General features: G+C 40.7%; 1 protein-coding gene across 1 annotated transcript in view; it reads left to right on the top strand.

The window, feature by feature from the left end:
• CNTLN (centlein) overlaps window positions 1-9,018 on the top strand; it is a 216,933-nt gene extending 207,915 nt beyond the window's left edge. The window contains exon 27 of the mRNA XM_072154092.1: window positions 8,601-9,018. Within this exon, the coding sequence (XP_072010193.1) occupies window positions 8,601-8,705 (105 nt within the window). The 3' untranslated portion in view covers window positions 8,706-9,018. The remainder of the gene's footprint in view (window positions 1-8,600) is intronic.
• The last annotated feature ends 8,807 nt before the right edge of the window (window positions 9,019-17,825 follow it).

Raw genomic sequence — 17,825 nt, 5'->3', positions numbered from 1 at the left:
GAGGGAATAGAAAAATTTAGCCTCAAACCGTAAAGGCATGACTTTTCTAAGACGCCTAGTAACATGATGCTCAATAAATCCAAAACAGTATATTCCTAGAGGAACAGCTTTCCAACTAGAAGGATAGTCAGTCAGACACAGGAAGAAGTGACAACTAGCACATTACAGGTTTCTGCTGCATGGTGTACTGATTCTGAAATCTGCCCCCGCTATTCTTGGAGGTTTGAGCTGCGTGCATTAAGTTGGGGAGGGTGGATGAATAACAGGTCTTGGTATACCCTAAGTGGGGCATTTAAGGTAAAGGTGGCATTAAATGTAAGGTGTAAGAGAAAAGGAGGTATGAGTAGGGGGGCTACAGAAAAGGGGGCAAGTGAAGATACCTTGCCACCAGGGAAACCCCTCCCCCACAAACCACACACAGTACCTTCTAAATGTCTTTATACATGTTCCACTGGTGCCTTCTGCCATGGCATTAGAGCCTCCATTCTTCTAAAAAAAAAAAAAAAACCTTTTAGTCATTCTTCTGTTCCAGTCATGGAGGGGGGAGTTGCAGTATACAGTCTCTATACCCTACCTCTTCATTGACACTGCTAACCTAGCCCCCTCAAGAATGGGAGAGACATGGGACTCTCTGAAGACAATTCTTGAAGGCAGCTTGAGGTTGATTTCTTGCCATATAGCCAGCTCTCTCTCTGCCTCTTTCTAATGGAGTGGTTAATATGTAGCAGTGCTGAGTCTCCTTCTCTGCCTCTCAATGTTCCAGTAAGGGATTGTGTACAACTTCTTACTACCACTGAAGGTAAAAAGTAAAGGGCCAGTGAAGTGCAGTGATATATGTGCATATGCAGGATCCCATTAACATCATTGGACTCAGATCGGTTAAATATAAGTTTACAATCTGATTTTTTTTTTAACATTGCAGCCATTGAAAGGAACCATTCAGGGATAAGGGCAATGCTGTTAATCACAGTATTTAATGAAGTATTTATTTTAGGTGGGTTAATTTGCATGGCAGGTTCTTTTTGAGCATGTAGTTAGGAGGGATGACCACAGCACAGGAGGCAGTATACTACCACACCTGATGTACCTCTTTCACTGTCACAAAACTTGGAAGGTATTCAGAGAATGGGAGTACATTCAGGAAACCATAAACAGACAAAATGCTACTGCTGCTGGAATGACGAACAAAAAAAAGTCATTCTGGAAACTTCCCTTTTTTGCATTCTAGATTTCTATGTTCTGCTATCCCTTTTGATATAGAGCCATTGTGTTATGGTTTATTATGACACGGATTGCCAGAAACCTTATATTGTGCTGTTACTAAATGGAGCAGCATATATTTGTAGCCAAGCTTTCAGTTGTAACATTTGATGTAGGCAGTGGTGTGATAGGTTATATGTAGGATCTTCTATTTTTGCTGTGTATTTTTGCACTATTACTCAAATCTCAGTTTCTTACCTCAGTTAAAAAATAACATCTGTTATGGCCGTCATCCTTTGTACATGTGGGTTTTTTTCAAACAGAAAATGTGCTGTAGCAATCGTCATTTTTTTTCTGTCACAAAAACTCATTCATAAGGAATACTTGCATAACTGAACGCAACGGATGACGTCAAATTTACATTAATGTCAATGGGATTTTTAATTGATACGTTCAACCTTTGTTCTTTATTTTATTTTTACTGAGCTAAGAAACGGAGGGTTGAACGGTTGTGTGAACGTAACCTAACTGTAAACAAATGATAAGAAATCTAGCTCTAATAACTTTACATAATTAAATAGCTGGACCCCTCTTCTTTCATGGCTATCTTATCCTTATCCTCAGGGTAGAAACACTCCGCACAATGGTCACTACCTTTGTAAACTTAATAAAAAATAGTGTGAGGGACAATACAGTGATCAGTATAAAAAGGAGGAAAAATAGCTTTAATTGCCAAGTGACTTGTATATTCGTATATATATATCCTTACTTTTAGAAGCTGAAGTGTTGTAGTGGTGCTGTAATACAACGAGTTAACAGCGTAGAACGAGAAGCAAAGACAAGAAGAATCTTAGCAAATTGACTAATTTAATTATCTGTCTGGAATACATGCTGAAAAGAAGGATCTATTCCCCCCTCCTCTCCGGAGCAGATTCTTCTTCTTTAAAGTCCATAGTTGATAGGGACACCTGAAGAGTTCATGGGTTTCGGTGACCTTTTACTATGGACCCGCTTCCAGTCAATTCATGTTTTCCTCACAGTCAGACAGCTGTTTATTACTGTGTCTTCCCGCACTCTCTGCAATATTTTCTACTGAGACCTCGAGCAGCTTGTTAGTGGGAACTAAATATTGATTTGGCATCCTGTCGATGCAGAAAGAATGAAAAAATTTCCACCAGAGGCCCCTCAAACATTTTCCTATCGACATTTTCTGGGCAGAGTGGAAAGCAGCATAGAGGATGACAAGGCCGAGACTGGTTGAAATCCCAGAGGGTTCAGTTGAGACTGCTGCTGTGACCTGTGTGATACTTTTTCTTCCCTTTCAAGTATCTCTTTTTCTCCACACATCTAGTCAGCTGGGAGGATCCCCTCTTGCAAGTGATCAAGGGCAGTTTATTGGCAGGTGAGAGCTCTGCTTCTCAAGCCATAGATTTGCTTTTGTTTTGACATCATTTACAAGAATTCTCGAAACTTTTCTTCTGTTTCATGTAAGTTTTCTCTGTCTGTGAAATAATCCCACATAGTGTGCAATCTATTGAAATATTTGATATGTATCCATGATACATGCGGCTGTTGAGAGGGGGAAATTAGGCAGCAGATGTCATAAGCTGACTGTAAATCATTAGTACTACACTGTGCGTACAAGCAGCGCTCTTATCCTTATACATTGCCTGCTGCTGCTTACTTTTCATTTTTCTTCTTTTGTTTACAATAGAATTTTTATCCCGGAATCCTACAACTGTGCAGTAACAGAGCCACTATACAGTTTGTGTCATCTGATGTAACATCTCTTACGTTATAACCAGCATGTGACACACTGGAATTTCCCCGCTGTTTCTATCCTCAATGCATCTTCTTTGCATTGGTCACAGTGACATTGACATTAACTTATCACAAATCCGTTCAAACTTTTCACTGAAGTTGTGATTCATAAAACAATAACTTGTGACTCCATGCAATAAGTTCTAGAATAACATTAAGTAATATTTTATGGAATCTCTTATTAAACTAATATTAGCTAGAAATCTGAACATACAATATAATTTGAATATGAAATGTTCCTAATTTTATATATCCACCGTGCAAATAATAACCCCCTTCTGTTTTCAGTGTTATTGTCTAAAATTGCATTGGTGATATTAGCTGTAATTTTCCTCTTGGCGTTGAATATCAGTTCTCTATAGATGAGTGTTTACGTCGGATTCCTATATACCTTTGTTAATGAGAACCGTGAGAGTGTTGGTTGTTCCTGTAGACCTTTTAATGCAGCTAGGTAAAATATAGCGTCTTTCCGAGTGAGGTCTATGGAACATAATTGTCCAGTAGTATTGATTTAATTGCCTGCGTTTATTTGTGGACTCCTAATTATTGACTGGAGGTAAATTTAATAGAGCAGTCTTTATGAACACTAGGAAACCACTGCCGTTGCTGTTTAACATAATGAACTGCATCATATCCCTTTAGATCATTTTCAAGCTCATTTTATTCCTTGGTGACAGAACAATAATGTTTTAAAGACTTTTAATTTTTTTTTTTTTTACAGCCTTGCCTTATGGTTGAGGGTGAAATAAAAATATGGGGAGTGGGAAGCTACCATTTACTAATCAGTAATTGCTCTTTACAGTTTAACTGCAGGGAGTCTGCAACCTTCAGTGAACCATTAGTTCATTTATTGTTACCTTCCATTAAGATTTATTTTGGGGGATCACATAGTACTTGAAATGTGAACTATTTAATTGAAGAGGTTTATTTCTCCTTTAATTAGAATTTTTTCTACATTTGTTTTATGTGTTGAGCTCTCTGGATCCTACCATTAATATTCAAAATGTTCTCTCCAGAACGCGGCTAGATGCAAACACTAGTGAGCTGTTATCAGACAGCGGTACAGCACGGAAAACCTCTCCCCTTCTGCTCTTAGGTTAACTATTGCAGGTGTCAGAAATAGCTGGGTCGTGCTTCTGGAATTAGAGGAACCAATGTGACAGTACCAGGGTGACTGAACATTGTTGTGAAAACGGTGCACTCGTAATTTGTTAACATTGATGTATTTTGTACAGCACGTTTAATAAGACAACAATCTGTGCATTAAGGGAGTGTTTTATTGTACAATCTGAATGTTCTATTATACCAATACCAATCAGAGGAAAAAGTGCAACCATTGCAGGTTTTTATTACTTTTGCTTACACTTTGCACAAATTACAAATTATTAATATTATTATTAGCAGAAACAAAAATAGAATAGGATTACAGGCAGTCCCGAACTTAAGGACGCCCGACTTACAGACGACCCCTAGTTACAGACAGACCTCTCTGCCCACTGTGACCTCAGGTGAAGCTCTCTGGATGTTACTTTAGTCCTAAGCTGCAATGATCAGCTGGAAGGTGTCTGTAATGAAGTTTTACTGAAACTCCTTGCTCCCATTCAAGCAAAAAAATTTGAAAATCGAATTGTCACTAGGAAAAAAAAAATTGTCTATAGTTACAATTATAAAATACAGGTTCTGACTTGCATACAAATTCACCTTAAGAACAAACCTAAAGAACTTATCGTGTACATAACCTAGGCACTTCCTATACTGAGGGGAGGGGGGGCATCATCCATTCCCAGAAGCTTTACAGCTTTGGGTCCAGCATCCTACCCGGCATCAACAGAAGTCTATAATCTGAATATGCCAGTGTTCTGTTTCTTTTGCTCCCCTCAGCTCCCTGCTCCACGTTTTTAATCAAGGTAAAGTTATTAACCTTCTATATGGGAACTGCTACCAAACTATAGGTTCTCTTTATGTGTTGCACTTCTCTAACCCATCATTGTACCTTTCAAAAGTCTCCCCTTCATTAACCCTACATAATGGGGTTAGAATAGATATTTGTGATATGATAGCCTGATTAGCCACAGAGGGTTAAAAAAGAACACCTGAGGAATTCCAAAAATGACCAAAATTGGCCAATTTATTTGGTGAAAACGCTGATGGGTTAATAAAAGATGCAACTTCTAAATAATATTTCTTTCCAAGGGTCAAGGAATTTGTCATTTTCCATCATATTTTACAGTGTTTTATGCAAACCATTCTAACATACCTGTGCCAGTATAAAACATCAGTGTAGATAAATATGTACACCTATTTTACCTGGCATAGCTATATTTCTGTGAGGGAAAGCAGCAGTGAACTTGATAAATATGGTTTTCAGATAGCCAGTAATACCAGAAAACAAGCATAATTACGTTAAGAACAAGGCAATATGTTTTCATGCCTTGAACCTATACACATTATTTATACTAAATCTAGTCTCTCCAGTTATCATACGTTATTTCCTTATCATCAGGCTATTCTGGTACACGGCATACAATGTATTGTATCATATACTGAGAGTTTCTTCTTGTGTTCAAATTATCCACTAGCACCACCTTCTGGTAAACCTTTGTCAAAGCATTTTGCTTAAAGAGGTTTTTCACCTATTAAGACAACTAGGAGTACCTGCTATAGGTCTCAAGGTGTCAAGCGGTCCAGCAGCCCAGTCTTTTAGCACAAGGTAGTGATGAGTCCTCTTATTCCAGCTGTAACATCATCCATTTCATCCAGTGATGTTCATGCTTTTGTGGTGGATAGCCAAACCACAGTTTTCTTATTAAGCCTAGCCATTCTCTGATGCTGGGGTGTGCCATCATTGTCATCTCTACTGATTTCAGAAACAAGGGTGTGCAAGTAACCCACATGAGTGGTTGTCCATATCCTAGGCCACCACTGCTTAGAGTGAAGCTATCACCAGGGACCCTCTTCCTCACAAACCACACACAGTACCCGTTAGATGTCTTTTTACATGTTCCACTGATTCCTCTATCCATGTGATTAGAAACATCATTCTTAAGAAGGACTTTCATTGATTCCTCTGTTCCAGTCATGGAGGCAAGGAGCTGCAGTATACAGTCAGGCTACCCCCTCCTCAATGACACTGTTAATGGCTGAAGAAAATCCTGAGGGTGGCGGAGCAGGTGAGCGGTTCTGTGCGTAGGCTCCACTTTATCGGAAACCACCCCATCAGAAAGGTGGGGGCTGTGAGCAGACTTTGGCTGTGTGAAGAGAAATCAACAGTGTCACTGAGGGGGGGTCATATGACTCTTTAACCCTCACAATACACACCCCAGCTGCAGCAGGAGGTCATTATATACACCAACTGCTAAAGATCATCATAACTCACACTTCAGCTGCTGTAGAACCTCATAATGCATATCTCAGCTGCTGCTGCAGAACCTCATGAAACACAACTCAGCTGCTGCTGCAAAACTATGTGTGGAAATTTAGTCCAGTGTTGAATGTAATCTTGTTCTTGTAGATGTTAAATTCTTCATAAAGCATATCCTAGTAATATGTCATCACTATATATGATCCAAATACTGTACATAAACCCATCGATTATAAGGTCCGGTTCACATCAGTGGTAATAAATTCCATTATCATCTTATGTCAAAGAAGACCGTAATGGAAACTAAATACAGAAAGAGAACGAAATGTCTTCCGTTCACCCATTCTTTCCCCAAACATATACCAATGCCCCTTCCGCTATGTTTCTGTTATGGGGAAAATTACACAGACTGCAGCTCTGTTTCACTGTTTTAATTGATGGGACAGGAGGACTGAGAGGCATGATGGAGAGGTAAACTGGACCTTATACATATAAATAATACCATTATATACATCTCTAATAAATAACATCACTATATGACGTAAACACAAACTTATCATCTGCTCTATGGAATTATATGATCATACCCAATCAGAAACATACATCCATATTGTCACACACATCCTTTATATATTTACAAATATGTGTATACATACATCCACACTTACATGCAGAAATATGCCAGACACTTGGACACACATGTACAGACGCATGCAGTTACTGTACATTCATTTGTCGTCCACAGACAAATGCATGTACTTCTGCACACTTTCTTAAAGGGGATTTCCCACAAAAGAAAATTCTCAAATCTCAATCCCATAGTGATGTTTACACAATATATATGTGCCTGTCTCCCCTTTCCCCTGCATAACTTATCTGCCTGTAGCTTTCAGCTTCTCTCCTCACAATGTGTTGTTTGCAGTCAGGAAGTGAGTGTCTGTGAGCTCCGTCCTAATCTGCAGGGGGGCTAGAGGCAGGGAGCATAGGGAGAAGTTTAGCACCACGGTCATCAAACATAAATCCAAGATGGCGTCCCTGACCCCAAGTCAGAAGTTACAGGGTAGTGTCTAGGGGCAACTGAAATTGTGTACACCAGGACTGATAGAGTCAGGTGGGAATTATAACTGTGAAATTCTGTATTTTTGTTCATAACAGTGAATTAGGGAATGTGTTATTTTGTTATACTAAGAACAATTAAGAAACTTGTTTTTGTGGGAATACCCCTTTAATAAATATTATATACATTGGTTTTTTTACACACAATTTTCTCATACATACTGACCAATGGTGAAGTCTGTCATACAGTCTTCTCAGAAGGCATAGGTTTACACATGAATCGCTGCTTCCTTTTCCTGTGCAGTCTGTGGTCTGCACACTCTCCTGCTCTACCCCGACCCCTCCTCTCTTCTCACTGACCTGACTGCTGCCAAATAATAAAGAGGAAGTGTCAAAATGAAAACTGTAAAAACAGAGCCCACAAGAAAACACCACAAATGTGGGGTTTTTTTGTCAATTTCACCGCAATTTTTTATTTTTTACCAGCTTTCCAGTACATTGCATGGAATATTCAATGGTTCCACTGAAAAGTGCAATTTGTCCTGCACACATTTCTGTAAACATTAAAATATAAAAGTTATCGCTTTTAAAAATCAGGGAAGTTAAAAACAGAAATGTGAAAATGAAAAAGGGTGAAGTCCTGGAAGGGTCAAAACAGCTCATAGCTCCTGTAAACGCAGCGCAAGTTAAAGGTATATTTCTGACAAGTTACTATTCCAACTTTTGCCTAATAATTGACAAACAGCAACTCCAAACCATTAAATAGCTATGATGGTAGATGCTTGTTGGGTGGGCACAGCTATTACAAGTAAAGAAGCTCACAATGGTATGTCCCTAACTAGATATTGCAGTCTCTTTGCTGTGACTGACCTGCAGATGACTGTAACTTCATATTGATCATCTGAGAGAAGATGCATGTCTGCCCTGCTAGGATTGCAAATTGCATCATTAAAATAATCACTAAAGCATGACTTCTTCAATAGTGTGTTTGTCTTAATTCATTTCACTCTTGTACTGGGATCATTTTTAAGATAAAGCACAATGTCCTTTGCTGTAACCAGGGCGATCCGTGCAGGAGTGATGAGAAGAAAAGCAGGGATTCAATATTCTGAATCACAGGACGGACGGAAAAGTCACTTGTCTTCTTTTTACTATGTTGCAGACTCCCTTTGCATCCCTCCTAATGGAAGCCGTTCGAACTAAGCTTGGCGAGAAAAACAGACTGACAGAAGAGTACACGGTGTTAAAGGCAAAGGATTCCAGGTGATACTGAAAAATGATAGACTGATCCAGAAGAAAAGTCAGCCGGTTTACTACATGATTGTAGTGATATTACTACAATGACATTAATATGTCTGCCGCCAGTGTATTTCTGAATATGATATGTCCTGAATAGGATGAAACAGTGAAGAAGAAACAGTGCGACTATTACATCTCTTTACTGTTGTATGTAATGTTTATGAATCTATTCTTTTTTACAGATATTGTGATTTTTTTTTTTATATTGTATAAATTAGTATTTATTTTTTTTACATTTTAAATCTTGATGTGCAATAAAACTATGAATGTATTGTTAAGGGTTAGCTTTCATGTTTTAGTTCTGCTACGGGGTACAAGACACAGCCTCCAAAGGGCTCTGAGCAACTTTTCTAATGCATCAGTAAACCCAGTGAACAAAATTAAAAAACAGAACAGTAATTATGATTTGCGCTTCCAACCAAACTAAAAAATTGCATTAATAGGTATCAAAAGTTCTCGTTTACCCTATCATGATACCAATAAAAAGTACAACTCATCCCCCACAGCCTTAAAACAACTCTATCATTAAATACCTAAAACGTTACGCTACGTTACGTTACGTTAGGAGGGGAAATTATCAAATTCAAATTGAAAAATCAAGTGGTTTTCTCTCCAAATTAGTGAAACATTAAAGCTTTATAAATTTGATATTGCTGTAATTATACTGACCCATAGAACATAAGTAAAATGTTATCTATGTGGTATATAAAACAAGCGTTGCTGTATTCCTTGAGGGATTTTGTTTCCAAAATGGGGTCACTCTTTGGAGGTTTTTAGTGTCGTTCTATCTTGGGGACTCAGCAAACGCACCATAGCACCTGAAATCTGTACAAGAAAAATTTGCCCACCAAAAGCCGATTGGTACTCCTTCCCTTCCAAAACCAGCGATGCGCCCCCTACAGAAGTTTTTGACCATGACTGGGATATTATTCTATTCTAGAGACTCTGGGTAACAAACTATGGGCAACATTGTTTAACCCCTTCTAAAACTAAAAATTTGGGAGCAAATTCACTCATACTAGCAAATACTTGTGATGTTAAAATTATCATTATATTCCTTGATAGATTCTATGAATGGCGTAGTCTCCAAAATATGGGAATTTATGGAGGCTCCACTGTTCTGGTACCGTAGGAACTTTTTAAAGGGAACCTGTCATCAGAAGCCCTTTTTCTGGCTCCTCCATGTCCCCATGGAGAAAAGTGTTCACATTGCCAAAGAGTTTTTATATTAAAACTGGCTTTTTCCAAAACAAAAAGAGAAGTTAGAAGTTAGCGCATCAGGGCCGGGCCCCTGTTTGTTTACCAAAGCGGTCATGCCATCTATCCTGTGCCTGGTACAGCATTCGATTCAATGGGTGACTGCACTGCGACAGGTAGGTATCCTCTTGCTTGAACCACTACTTGTATTACATTTATTTACATGGCCCAGCTAGTCATGCTCCCACTGAGGATCCCTACAGCCTGCCCTGAACACCCCTTTTCTTGCTGACATTTTGCACTTTGTTCACTGTGTTACTTTCATGATCAGTTAATACTAACTTAAGTATTGCCCCTCCACCAACTGCTACTTGCGTACACGATTCTGATCCAGAGCTGTGTAGCTTCGGGCAAGGGATGATAATCGTTTATGCTTTACAATCTTCCCATATATGCCTGTCAGGACCATAGCTCTGTTCCTTGGCCTTCTACTTTCCCCGCCTTCACCTTCTCAGGAGGAATCCTTTCCTTCGTGATGACACTTGGAATTTAGGGCTTGTTTCCCTCTCTTACTTTTTCTGCTCTTCTTGTTCCCATTCATTGGTATCGCTGACTATGCTCTCTCTCTTTTTTGGCATCTCTTCTTGGGTCACTGGTTGATTCTTGCAAACCTATTCCTTCATTCACCGCAAATCGAAACACCAGCTCACCCCATAAATTCATGTGGCTTTAATCGTCCTGAGCACGGATCCCCTAACTGAAAGGTGCAAACAAATAGAATAGTGTGACGTCAATTCATATGCATATACGTATATGTAATTACAAAAACCAACACCAGGCATTGTTAAAAACAGCTGCAATCAAAATATAACAATAATGCATAAGTAATCCCAGATCTTATAGAACGAAAATGAGATCATTTTAGTTGTCATGACCACAAATGAAGCCTATTTCATAAGTCACATGATTCCCAATGAACTCAATCAGCGTTCCTGGTTATACGAATGCAGCAGAAGGTCTTCAGTGGCCATCCATTGATACTACTGCGGGCCAATGCCAATCCGCATTTACCGGTCATGTAAGCTGTAGGGTCCTGATTGTTGGAGGATCACGCCCGATCTGAGTGTAAATCTATAGAAGAATTATACTTTTTAAAAATAATGTTTTGCACTTCAAACAATTGTATAAGGGAGAATAAATAGATTGCCACAAGATATTTCTCAAAATATTTTCCAAGTTACCCACATGGTTAATAATGTTGCATGAATTTGCTTTTGTAATTCATGCCTAAAGGGTGAACACTGTTCAGCATACATTTCCAATAGGCTTCCCTGTTCTTCAATAAAGAGACCATGTTACCCCCTTTTGGGCTTGAATACCCTTTCAATTGTAAAAGATTGCAGTGCACACACATTTTCACCATGTACATTAACAAAATGTTCGTATACACCTGACAAATGTTCCTCTTCTGAATTTGTAATGTCTTTCAGATATTCAAAATATCTTGTTTTCTACCACTTTTCGCACAATATAATTTATTCATGGAGTTACAATTAAGAAAATGTTTAATTATAAATTCCTTGTTACTATGGCTACTTCGAAAATATTTCCTCTTGGTAAAAACACAGGTCTTACACCTATTGGCTCTCTGTGGTACTAACCCCTTTCCCCTGTGTATATTTCTTTTTTTAAACTCATTTATTGAAGGATCGGTGGACATGTACACAATGAGAGTAGGCAAAACGTACTTTACACAGCGCTAAAAGGGTTACATGTCAAGGAGCAGAACAACAACAAAAAACTTGCACAGCATATACAAAGCATAGATATGTCGTTAATCAGATATTTCAGTGTGGTTATAATATCCGGCCAAAATACCAGTACAAAATAACTGAAAGTAGCAGATTCAATATCAAGAAAAGTTACCAAGCAGGGAGGATAGGGTCGACACCGAGTACAAAGTCAAAGGGGAGTCACACCATCTATTCCAAATTTTCCAAGGTGGTGCCTGTTTTTATATACAAATCTTTCAAAGGGAGCTAGTTTAACATCTGTTTCTGGTTCCGCCAGTCTCTACATGTTAAACACTACTTCTTTTGCTGTGCCAGATTTGTCACCTTGATGATGAATTCTGGTGCAGTATAAGACTGTCGGTTCCTAATTTAGGACTGTCCACCATAAATTTGACTGACAATTTACACCTCTTTCTCTTGAGACCATGACCGTTTTCTGAAGGCTGCATCCCTCTTAGTCGGGCAAGTTGGAAAAATGCCAAAAAAAGGTCAAAAAGCATTGATAAATGTGGTGAAAGGCATTTTACCAGGGCCGCCTCAGGCGGCAGATGTCACCCTGAAGAAGGCGGCAAAAATGTAATTTACTATTCACCTTGTTGCACTGCTGTAAGTGCTGCCGTCAGGGTTCCTGATGGTGCATGCCAGCGGCCCGATAGCGGCACTACACTCACTGCTGCACACCTATGCGGGGTCATTTACTTCCATTCACACTTCCTGTCAACTGCGGAAGTGCTGTGACGTGGAAGTGGAGTGCAGCCATGGAAAGAAGAGCCGTAACAGGGGACCGGAAGGTTGTGGGGCACTTGAAAGGACCGCAGTGGAGCGGAGTAGAGACGAGTGGGGAAGAGCGGAGCAGAGATGAGAGGTGGAGTGAAGACCATAGAGGAGCAGGGAACACCATGCAGAGTGGACCAGAGACTAGCAGAAACAAAAGGACTGGAGAGGAGAGCAACGTGGCAGGGAGGATCGGAAACAAACGGAGACCAGAGCAGAGAGGACCGGAGACGAGAGGAGAGGAGCAGAGAGGACTGGAAACTAGAGGAGCGGAGCCTGTGAGTAAGTGATCAAGTACTTCAGCACAGTCCACCTATGTACACCCCAATATACTTTTCAGAGGGCCCCAGGCTCAAGTGAGCAATGAAGCCCTAGTGCTCTAAGGGTTAACAAAGTAGCTACCTTCATCTTCAGGGCAGACATAGCCACTGCTGCTTTGTTAACCCTTACAGCGCTAGGACTTCACTGCTCTCTTGCTTTTACTGGTTTGGCAGTATATAAAGTATATATAATATCTACTATGGATGGCTTGATTAGAAGAGGAGCACTGGCTGCAGCAAGTGACTTGGTTTAATCCATAGTTAAAATCTTTATTAGGGTATCAAAAAGTTCAAAGATCAAATTACAGATGAGATTTCATCATGATGAATTTGATCTTTTAACTTTTTGAAACCATAACAAGATTTTTTTGGATTTTAACCACGGATTAAACCAAGTCACTTGCAGCCAGTGCCAGAAGCTTTGCTTCTAATCAGGTTATCCACAAGCCTGGGTGTCTGGCTGTATACACCATCTACTGCGGGGTACTGGCTGTATACACCATCTACTGCGGGGTACTGGCTGTATACACCATCTACTGCAGGGTACTGGCTGTATACACTATCTACTGCAGGCTACTGTCTGTATATACTATCTATGAGGGCTGTTTATAATTAACTTAAAGTAATTACACTATGGCAAGGAGAAATTGCAATGAAGTCCTTTTCCTGATGGAACAGACAGTCACCTGTAAGGTACTAGATGCTAGATGTCATTAATGTGTGTGCCACTTATTGACTACTAGTGTGTTAAAGGACACCTGTCATCAGGTCTGTGTCACTTGTCCTGTCACTACTACCTGTTGGAGCAGCTCACAAGGATCCCATCCCAGCCTTTATCTAGTTATTTCATACATTATTCATTGTAAAATCATCTATTTTTTATCATGTAAATGAGGTTGGTCACATGGTCAGAGGCAGTGATGTCACCCCTGTTACCACTCCCCTCTCCTCCCCCTGCTAATGTCTGTGTGTAATGTATAGTAAAGCATGGCTAGTGTGTGTGCTGCATCTGCTGACATGCTGCATCCTCCTAATATACAGGTGAGAGACACAGACATCAGCTACTCATGAATCTGACATGTTCTGCTGTAACATGGCTGCCTGGAGCTGCTGTAGCACACACAGGCTGCAGGGGGCGTGGCCACCAGCACCAGGAAGCACATCATTATACAGCCTCACATCATTATACAGGCTGTCAGTCATGCACTGGGGATGTGGCTGTGCCTCCCACTCATGAATAAGGTGGACAGCTTGAATATGCTAATGCTTCATTGGACATTTCACAGGTCATTTGCATACAGCTTTAGGACCTCATTGCTTAGGTTTACAGGCATGTAGAGGGACAATGAAGGGATAGAGGCAATGCTCTCTAATGGCAGTTTATTAAAATATATTTAGTTTAGGGGGGTTATTTTGCATGACGGGTTCTCTTTAAACAGCATCAGCGTTTGTAGTGTCAGTGATCTGGTGGCACTATGTGAGTATGTTATCAATTGTTATTAATGCTGTCAGCATATTCAGATCAGCTTGTAGATATTTTTAAAGATTTCCCTGCAATTTCAGTGAGAAATGGGTCATGGGGGGGCAGCATTTAAATTTTCGCCTCAGGCAGCAAAAAGGCCAGAATCTGCCCTGATTTTGCACAGTATTTTTGGCATCTCTCCACACCAGACACCCCACTTTGTGGGCAGGGAGCAGACAATGCATGCCAGAGGTCAGTAGCACCAATACTGGAGGCCAGATGCAGTTCATGGGGTTCCTATGTATCAGGAGACAACCAGGAGCTAAGGAAACGGAGCTGGCCAGCTAAATAATAGAGGTAAAAGTCCGGGAGGGCCATCCCGGCCAGAATTTAAGGCCTCTGTAACTCAAACCCCAAATAAAGGGGAACATAAGAGAGTCCAGACATGTGGGAGAAAAGGCGTGCCTTTACATATGAACCACCATTTTAAAAAGATTAATGTGGCCAGCCACAGAAAGAGGAAGTTTAGTCCACATATCGAATTTAGCTCTTGAATATGGTAGCAAAGGTGCAACATTTGTGTTATACAGACATATCCTTTGTTTTGTCAATACCTAGGTATTTAAAACCAAATACCACGGCAAGGGTACCACAAATTACATAAGAGGAATAAGGGGGGCTCTCTTTCAGAAACAGCACACTGGATTTGTCCAAGTTTATCCGGGGACCGGAATAATCTTCATAATTATCAATCAGCTCAAGAGCTGTATATAGCAATGGTTCAGATTTAGACAGGTATAAGAGAAGATTGTCTGCATATAGCCCTCGACTCTCATCCTGTGAGCTATACATGGCTCCAGTGTAAATCTCATCAGTGAGAAGAAGCACCACCAGGGGCTCCACTGCCAGCGCAAAAAGAAGCGGAGTCAGCGGACCTGCCACTGGATTTGGATACACAAACTTTAAACATCCCAGGGAGCACTGTGCAAGTGATCATATACAAATGGAAGGAGTATCAGACCACTGCAAATTTACCAACACCTGGCCACCCCTCTAAACTTTCATCTCAAGCAAAGGGAAGACTGATCAGAGATACAGCCAAGAGGCCCATGATCACTCTGGATAAACTGCAGAGATGAACAGCTGAGGTGGGATTGTATTTCTATAGTACAACAATCAGTTGTACACTGTAAAATCTGGCCTTTATAGAAGAGTGGCAGGAAATAAGCCATTTCTCAAAGATATCCTTAGAAAGTGTTGCTTAAAGCTACCTGGCAGACACGCCAAACATGTGTAAGAAGGTGCCCTGGTTAGATGAAACCAAAATCCAAATTGTTGGCCACAATGCCAATCGATATGTTTGGCATTTAAGCAACACAGTTCATCACCCTGAGCACACCATCCCCACTGTGAAACATGGTGCTGCAGCATCATGGTTTGGGCTTTCTTTTCTTCATCAGGGACAGGGAAGATGGATGGAGCCAAATACAGGACCATTCTGGAGAAAAATCCTGTTGGAGTCTGCAAAAGACTTGAGACTGGGATGGAGATTTATCTTCCAACAAGACAATGATCCCAAACATAAGGCAAAATCTACAATAGAATGGTTCACAAATAAACATATCCAGGTGTTAGAAGGGCCAAGTCAAAGTCCACACCTGAATCCAATGGAGAATCTGTGGAAAGAACTGAAAACTGCTGTTCACAAACGCTCTCCATCCGAACTGTTTTCCAAGGAAGAATGCGCAAGAATTTCAGTCTCTCGATATGCAAAAAAGATAGAGACATACCCCTTAAGGGGGCCAAGTAATATTGCACGCTTCACTTTTCAGTTTATTATATTTTACAAATGTCTAAAATATCAAATAAATTTCATTCCACTTCTCAATTGTGTCCCACTTGATTCTTCACTAAAAAATTTCAATTTTTTATCTTTCTGTTTGAAGCCTGAAATGTGGCAAAAGGTAGAAAAGTTCAAGGGTGCCAAAAACTTTGCAAGGCACTGTACACTCACCGGCCACTTTATTAGGTACACCTGTCCAACTGCTCGTTAACACTTAATTTCTAATCAGCCAATCACATGGCGGCAACTCAGTGCATTTAGGCATGTAGACATGGTCAAGACAATCTCCTGCAGTTCAAACCGAGCATCAGTATGGGGAAGAAAGGTGATTTGAGTGCCTTTGAACGTGGCATGGTTGTTGGTGCCAGAAGGGCTGGTCTGAGTATTTCAGAAACTGCTGATCTACTGGGATTTTCACGCACAACCATCTCTAGGGTTTACAGAGAATGGTCAGAAAAAGAAAAAACATCCAGTGAGCGGCAGTTCTGTGGGCAGAAATGCCTTGTTGATGCCAGAGGTCAGAGGAGAATGGGCAGACTGGTTCGGGCTGATAGAAAGGCAACAGTGACTCAAATCGCCACCCGTTACAACCAAGGTAGGCAGAAGAGCATCTCTGAACGCACAGTACATCGAACTTTGAGGCAGATGGGCTACAGCAGCAGAAGACCACACCGGATGCCACTCCTTTCAGCTAAGAACAGGAAACTGAGGCTACAATTTGCACAAGCTCATCGAAATTGGACAGTAGAAGATTGGAAAAAACGTTGCCTGGTCTGATGAGTCTCGATTTCTGCTGCGACATTCGGATGGTGGGGTCAGAATTTGGCGTCAACAACATGAAAGCATGGATCCATCCTGCCTTGTATCAACGGTTCAGGCTGTTGGTGGTGGTGTCATGGTGTGGGGAATATTTTCTTGGCACTCTTTGGGCCCCTTGGTACCAATTGAGCATCGTTGCAACGCCACAGCCTACCCGAGTATTGTTGCTGACCATGTCCATCCCTTTATGACCACAATGTACCCAACATCTGATGGCTACTTTCAGCAGGATAATGTGCCATGTCATAAAGCTGGAATCATCTCAGACTGGTTTCTTGAACATGACAATGAGTTCATTGTACTCAAATGGCCTCCACAGTCACCAGATCTCAATCCAATAGAGCATCTTTGGGATGTGGTGGAACGAGAGATTCGCATCATGGATGTGCAGCCGACAAATCTGCGGCAACTGTGTGATGCCATCATGTCAATATGGACCAAAATCTCTGAGGAATGCTTCCAGCACCTTGTTGAATCTGTGCCACAAAGAATTGAGGCAGTTCTGAAGGCAAAAGGGGGTCCAACCTGTTACTAGCATGGTGTATCTAATAAAGTGGCCGGTGAGTGTATATTACTGTGGTGCCCCGATCCTGATTTCTAATTCGGTCCAATGGACATTTCTGGACCCACGGTGTGAGACTGATGGACGTGCCATTCTGGTTAAGGGGAAGATAGCAGAGTGTGTATACACATTTGCATTCCTCTATCTACCTAATACAGGACAGGCTCAAGCTTTGGCCACTTTCCTAGAGCTTATTGAGGAGTTTAGTGAAGGAGTTGTAATTGCTAGGGGAGATCTCAATGTGGCACTAGATTCAAGCCTAGATATTTCTTTTGGCTCCTCAGCCGTCTCGCGGGCCGATTTTGCGGACACATAGAT

Source organism: Engystomops pustulosus, chromosome 1 (assembly GCF_040894005.1).
Source record: "Engystomops pustulosus chromosome 1, aEngPut4.maternal, whole genome shotgun sequence".
Classification (NCBI taxonomy): domain Eukaryota; kingdom Metazoa; phylum Chordata; class Amphibia; order Anura; family Leptodactylidae; genus Engystomops; species Engystomops pustulosus.
The sequence above is the reverse complement of the archived record's forward strand: the minus strand, read 5'-3'. Positions and strand labels throughout refer to the sequence as shown.